General features: G+C 51.8%; 1 protein-coding gene across 1 annotated transcript; it reads left to right on the forward strand.

The window, feature by feature from the left end:
* Positions 1–2,036, forward strand: ghsra (growth hormone secretagogue receptor a; the record flags this gene model as incomplete). Its single annotated transcript, XM_084450881.1, has 2 exons — positions 1–805; positions 1,732–2,036. The coding sequence occupies 2 exons, from the start codon at positions 1–3 to the stop codon at positions 2,034–2,036; spliced, it is 1,110 nt and encodes a 369-aa protein (XP_084307007.1).
* Positions 2,037–7,598: the final 5,562 nt, after the last annotated feature.

Genomic DNA, 7,598 nt, shown 5'->3' on the forward strand with positions numbered 1-7,598 from the left:
ATGCCCGCCTGGCCCAACCGTTCCGAGTGCCTCTCCCTCAACTGCAGCTGGGAGGACACCGGGAACGGGAGCTACTTGGGCTTCGAGCCCCCCGTTAACGTGTTCCCCATCCCAGTGCTCACGGGCATCACGGTCACCTGCGCGCTGCTGTTCCTGGTCGGGGTCACCGGCAACGTCATGACCATCCTGGTGGTCAGCAGATACCGGGACATGCGCACGACCACCAACCTGTATCTGTGCAGCATGGCGGTGTCGGACCTGCTGATCTTCCTGTGTATGCCCCCGGACCTGTACCGGCTGTGGAGGTACCGGCCATGGCGCTTCGGCAACGTGCTCTGCAAGCTCTTCTGCTTCGTGTCCGAGTCGTGCACCTACTCCACCATCCTCAACATCACCGCGCTGTCCGTGGAGCGCTACCTGGCCATCTGCTTCCCGCTGCGCGCCAAGGCCCTGGTCACCAAGCGGCGCGTCCGCGGCCTCATCCTGGCGCTCTGGGCAGTGTCGCTGCTCAGTGCCGGGCCCGTCGTGGTGGTGGTGGGGGTAGAGCGCGACGAGTACGGGCCCAGCGTGGCGGTGGACAACGGGGACACTAGCGAGTGTAAGATGACCCAGTATGCCCTCAGGTCAGGTCTGCTGGCGGCCATGGGGTGGATGAGCTCGGTGTTCTTCTTCTTGCCAGTGTTCTTTCTAACGGTGCTTTACACGCTGATTGGCCGCAGACTGTGGAAGCGGCGCCGGGAGACCAACATCGGTCCCTGCTTGACTCACAGAGACAAGAGCAACAGACAGACCATCAAAATGCTGGGTAAGACACCAATGAAACTATTTATGGACAGTTAGTGACTTGTATATATTGTATATTGTTATTATGTTGTAGTACATGCAGCATGTAGCACATAATATTGTTGTGCTATCAACAATTTCTGTATTTATTAAAACACAGTGTTTTCTAACGTGGTGTGCACGGGATCACTTCCATTTTATGTCTAAATGAAAGAAAATGTTGGTGTGAATATGACACCTTTTTTGTTACATTAACATGAATGCAAGTTTGAATGTTGATGACCAAAATCAATCTACATCTGACAGCAGTTAGAATTTGATTTGTGTGTGTGCGTGTGTGTGTGTGTGTGTGTGCTTGTGTGTGTGCATGTGTGCTTATAATCCGGGGGGAAAAATAACACTTGTCATATCGCACCTCTGTATCTCTCCCTTTCCTCCACTCCTTCCTCCTCTCTCCTCCTCTCCGTTCATCCTCCCCCCTCCATCCCTCTCTCCTCCTCTCCGTTCATCCTCCCCCCTCCATCCCCCTCTCCTCCTCTCCGTTCCTCCTCCCCCCTCCATCCCCCTCTCCTCCTCTCCGTTCATCCTCCCCCCTCCATCCCTCTCTCCTCCTCTCCGTTCATCCCCCCCCTCCATCCCTCTCTCCTCCTCTCCGTTCATCCTCCCCCCTCCATCCCCCTCTCCTCCTCTCCATTCATCCTCCCCCCTCCATCCCTCTCTCCTCCTCTCCGTTCATCCCTCCATCCCTCTCTCCTCCTCTCCGTTCATCCTCCCCCCTCCATCCCCCTCTCCTCCTCTCCGTTCATCCTCCCCCCTCCATCCCCCTCTCCTCCTCTCCGTTCATCCTCCCCCCTCCATCCCTCTCTCCTCCTCTCCATTCATCCTCCCCCCTCCATCCCTCTCTCCTCCTCTCCGTTCCTCCTCCCCCCTCCCTCCCTCTCTCTGTAGTGGTGGTGGTCCTGGCGTTCGTGCTGTGCTGGCTGCCCTTCCACCTGGGCCGCTACCTGCGCTCCTCTGAGTCCGGCTCCCCCTGGTGGTCGCTGGTGAGCCAGTACTGCAACCTGGTCTCTGTCGTGCTGTTCTACTTGAGCGCTGCCATCAACCCTATCCTCTACAACACCATGTCCCGGAAGTACCGCGGCGCCGCCACGCGCCTGTTCGGCCTGGACGCCCCCCCTCCCCGGGGACGCACCGCCAGCACGGTGGTAGCGGGGGGCTCGCCCGCCTGGACTGAGTCCTCCGTCAGCCTCTGATTGGGGGGGCGGCGGGTCAATGAGGGTGGAGCCGGGGGGGGAGTAGGAAGTGTCGGGTCCAGGGAAAGGGCAGGTCAGGAGGCCTGGACGACCGGACCAGGGGGCTGGAGGTCTGGTTGTGACCGTCTGGAGGACTGGGGAGCGCCTCGCCTCACTCAACCCACAAACTCAGAGAACAGAGCAGCCTGGTTCCTCACCAACAGGCCCCTCCTCCTGTCCTGCCCCTGATACTGGCAGTCTGGGGGACATTCACTACACTTCAGGCCAACGTGAGGACAGAGGGATTCGTTTTTAGAACCAACCTGAGGCTTATTGTGCCACCATACTGACAGTATATCTGGATATATATATATATATATATATATATATATATATATATATATATATATATATATATATATACATGTGTGTGTGTGTGTGTGTGTGTGTGTGTGTGTGTGTGTGTGTGTGTGTGTGTATATATATATACATCTATTGGGCCTGGTCTGTTGTACCAAGGCAACATTGCCATCAGCTTTGTGAGCAGATCCAGCTAACTGGAGGCATTTTAATTATGAAGAATATAAGGAATGGAGTGCACTCATACGGTGAATGTACTGTAATCAGCCAGCTTTGTTAGTTGTATTTGAATTGGGTTCATTGAGGGAGAGAGTTTGGAATCAACCCAGAAAGCTGATTGAATTCCTCAATATCTGTCCTGTGTTTCTGTTCCTGTTGGTCCAGGACACCAGCAAGAGCCACCAGCTATTCACCTCACATGCAATACAGAAGACACACGCACGCACACACACACGCACACACTAGACTCACGCAAACACACTAAAACGGCCTTATCAAGTATGATCATCTGGATGACAAAGAAGCACTGTAGACCCTGTGGCACCGACCTGCACCATGCCAGAGGGGCAGAGGTGCAGTGTGTATGAATGAGCGTGTGTGAGAGAGAGAGAGAGAGAGAGAGTCTTGTCTATATAGTGAGAGACTGTGTTTAGTGTGTATTATAGTGTGTGTGTGTGTGTGTGTGTGTGTGTGTGTGTGTGTGAGAGAGAGAAAGAGGGAGAGAGAGAGTCTTGTGTCTATATAGTGAGAGACAGTGTGTGTTTAGTGTGTATTATAGTGAGCGTGTGTGTGTGTGAGAGAGAGAGAGAGAGGAGAGAGTATTGTGTCTATATGGTGAGAGACTGCGTTTAGTGTGCATTAGTGTGTGTGTGTGTGTGTGTGTGTGTGTGAGAGAGAGAGAGAGGCGAGAGTCTTGTGTGTATATGAGAGACTGTAAACTTGTGTATTTAGTGTGCGTTATAGAGTGTGTTTGAGTAGTGTGACAGTGATACTGTACGTGTCTGTGTGGACTTACTGAACACCATCAGTATTATTTATGGACTCAGTCACCTTTGATTGTGCGCTGCTCTCCCATATCGTGGGACTACAGACCAGGGTCCCATTACTCTTTGAAACCCGGTTCAATTGCGCCAGACAAGAGCAAGCGAGCACAGAGACGCAGGTCCCTCATCCTGACTCACACCAGACAAAACAATCTAATCAAGGGTAGCATTCGGTTATGAAATACCTGATGACCTCTGAACCTCTACGATAGCGTTAGACTATCTTAACTTCACTTGTAAATAGCAGCTTAGTAATGCCACTGTTGGGTTCAACCATCATTAGCGAGGAGTCTGCATCTTCTGCAGTAGTCACCACAACTCTGGACAGTGGGACTACAAAATATGAACTACAAACATGGCCACTCAGCTCAGAAGAAGATAAGTCTGCCCCTGTGTGTCTATGCCTGTACAGATGTATGTAATATTGTATTTATTGAACTAACAGACTGTATACTTGGTCATACAACTGTAAATACTGGTCCACTGACGGTGGCAGGTCTCTGCTGGTTGCTAGGTGATTTATGTATTCGTATGTCTGTGATAATGTGTGTCTCGTAAAAGTAAACATTTTGGAAAACCATTAATTGCCCGGTTTCTTCCCTGTGGCTTCACTTAAACTTCAGTCTGGATACATACACACACACTTTCTATTTCGGGACACACACACACACACACTTTCTCTCTCTGGATACACACACACACACTTTCTCTCTCTGGATACACACACACACACTTTCTCTCTCTGGATACACACATACACACTTTCTCTCTCTGGATACACACACACACACACTTTCTCTCTCTGGATACACACACACACACACACACTTTCTCTGGATACACACACACACACACACACTTTCTCTCTTTGGATACACACACACCTTTTCTCTCTCTGGATACACACACACACTTTCTCTCTCTGGATATACACACACACACACTTTCTCTCTTTGGATACACACACACCTTTTCTCTCTCTGGATACACACACACACTTTCTCTCTCTGGATATACACACACACACACTTTCTCTCTCTCGATACACACACACACTTTCTCTCTCTGGATACACACACACAGACACACACACACTTTCTCTCTCTGGATACACACACACCCACACACACACACACACTTTCTCTCTCTGGATACACACACACACACACTTTCTCTCTGGATACACACACACACACACACACACTTTCTCTCTCTGGATACACACACACACACTTTCTCTCTTTGGATACACACACACACACACTTTCTCTCTTTGGATACACACACACACACACACACACACACTTTCTCTCTTTGGATACACACACACTTTCTCTCGTCCACACCACATGTCCCCACTGAACCTTCCTGCTCAGTCGCCATGGGAACATCCCAGGGATGAAACGTGTGGGTATCACAGAGCGTTGTGTCTGACTCTGGACCCCCATGTGCCCGCTGGCTGGTCCTCCTGGGTCCTGCTGGGTCCTCCTGGGTCCTCCTGGGTCCTGCTGGGTCCTCCTGGGTCCTGCTGGGTCCTCCTGGGTCCTCCTGTGTCCTCCTGGGTCCTGCTGGGTCCTCCTGGTCCTCCTGGGTCCTGCTGGGTCCTCCTGGTCCTCCTGGTCCTCCTGGGTCCTCCTGGTCCTCCTGGGTTCTCCTGGGTCCTCCTGGTCCTCCTGGGTCCTCCTGGGTCCTCCTGGTCCTCCTGGGTCCTCCTGGTCCTCCTGGGTCCTGCTGGTCCTCCTGGTCCTCCTGGGTCCTGCTGGGTCCTGCTGGGTCCTCCTGGGTTCTCCTGGGTCCTCCTGGTCCTCCTGGTCCTCCTGGTCCTCCTGGTCCTCCTGGGTCCTCCTGGTCCTCCTGGTCCTCCTGGGTCCTCCTGGTCCTCCTGGGTCCTGCTGGTCCTCCTGGTCCTCCTGGTCCTCCTGGGTCCTGCTGGTCCTCCTGGTCCTCCTGGGTCCTGCTGGGTCCTGCTGGGTCCTCCTGGGTTCTCCTGGGTCCTCCTGGTCCTCCTGGTCCTCCTGGTCCTCCTGGTCCTCCTGGGTCCTCCTGGTCCTCCTGGTCCTCCTGGTCCTCCTGGTCCTCCTGGGTCCTCCTGGTCCTCCTGGGTCCTCCTGGTCCTCCTGGGTCCTGCTGGTCCTCCTGGGTCCTGCTGGGTCCTCCTGGGTCCTGCTGGGTCCTCCTGGGTCCTGCTGGGTCCTCCTGGTCCTCCTGGTCCTCCTGGGTCCTGCTGGGTCCTCCTGGGTCCTGCTGGGTCCTCCTGGTCCTCCTGGTCCTCCTGGTCCTCCTGGGTCCTGCTGGGTCCTCCTGGGTCCTTCTGGGACGACCTCCTCTGGCGGACCGAGCCACACGGCTGTCTGAGCACTGCCTGCAGAGGAGGCCGCTGGCGCCCCGTCACCTGACTGAGAGAGGAGGAGGAGGCGGAGGAGGAGGAGGTGTGGAACAGCTGGACACGCAGACGCACTAACCCACACTAGCACACACACACACGCACTAACACACACACACACACACACTAACTCTCTCACACACACACACTAACATACGGAAAAACACACACGCACACACACACACACACACACACAGACTTTGAGCCCACCTGAGTGGGGTCTGTGACCGGTGCAGGAGAGGAGCAGGGCGATGAACAGGTGTCTCCTCTTTCTGCACATTACATTTTTTACAATTGCTAAAACACAAAACACAATACTCTAAACCAAATGATTCCCTAAACACTTTTAATAAAACTAGCCCCCATTTGCCAAAACCACAAACACATTTCACCTGTAGACACAATTCACAAAACTCAATCCCCTTTTCTCATAACTCTAAACACATTGTCTTGCTAAAACAATTGCAAAAAACTAAAATGTGCACATTGAAGCTCATGTGATGCAAAATGCCACAGTCAGCAAAAGTTGAACACTTGAACACGCCTGGTGTCATTGATTGTCACAACGACTCAAAATTGTTGCAAATGATGTGACCTCACCTACAGTATATAGACCAGTGATGTGACCACACCTATATAGACCAGTGACGTGACCTCACCTATATAGACCAGTGTTGTGACCTCACCTATATAGACCAGTGATGTGACCTCACCTATATAGACCAGTGATGGGATTCGAACCACTGACCCTTCGATCGTTGAACGACCCGCTCTACCAACTGAGCTACAGCCGCCCCTCACACACAATCACAGAATGAACAAGGAGAGAGAGAGAGAGAGAGAGAGAGAGAGAGAGAGAGATAGAGGGAGATAAGGAGAGAAGGGGAGGGAGAGAGGAGGGAGAGAAGGAGAGAAGGGGGGGGAGAGAGAGGAGGGAGGAGGGAGGAGTGAAGGATGGAGAAACAGGAGCAGATCAATAACAATGTTCTCTATACAAATTAGTGGCAGGCCGACTGCGTTTGTGCTCTTCTCTCCTCCACAGTACAGAGACAGCCTTTATAGACCAGCTAGGCCCTAACCCTAACCTAACCCTAACCCTAACCCTAACCCTAACCCTAACCCTAGCCCTAACCCTAACTCTAACTCTAACTCTAGCCCTAGCCCTCACTCTAGCTCTAGCCCTAACCCTAACCCTAATCCTAGCCCTAGCCCTAACTCTAGCCCTAGCCCTAACCCTACCAGCTAGTCAGGCGGACTGAGATAATTAATACAGACTGATTTCAGCTCTGCACTGTAAGACTGCTAGTACTGGACTGATAATACTGGACCGTTAATACTGGACTGTTGGTACTGGACTACTAGAATTGGACTGATAGAACTGGACTGTTAATACTGGACTGATAATACTGGACTACTAGTACTGGACTACTAATACTGGACTGATAATACTGGACTGTTGGTACTGGACTGATAATACTGGACTGGAGAACTGGAGCAGGTTATTTCCATGGCACATTCATAACTCTCCACAGTTTTGTCATTGTTACCCAATGTTACTTCAACTTTAGGTTTGTTTATTTGTTAAAATAAATAAATAAACAAGCTCCAATTTGGCACAGACAGCTGGTGACACTGAGGGCTGTCCTGATGGAGATGGATGAAAGTGGTGGCTACAGTCATGAATGAAACTGTCCTAATGTATATTCAATGGTCCAGAACATGGGGGCAAGCAGGGATGTATTATATTGTGTAACCGGCAATGAAATAATGACACACAAATTGAGATTTCAGTCCATG

The sequence above is a fragment of the Borostomias antarcticus genome (genome assembly GCF_949987555.1).
Source record: "Borostomias antarcticus genome assembly, chromosome: 16".
NCBI classification, from domain to species: domain Eukaryota; kingdom Metazoa; phylum Chordata; class Actinopteri; order Stomiiformes; family Stomiidae; genus Borostomias; species Borostomias antarcticus.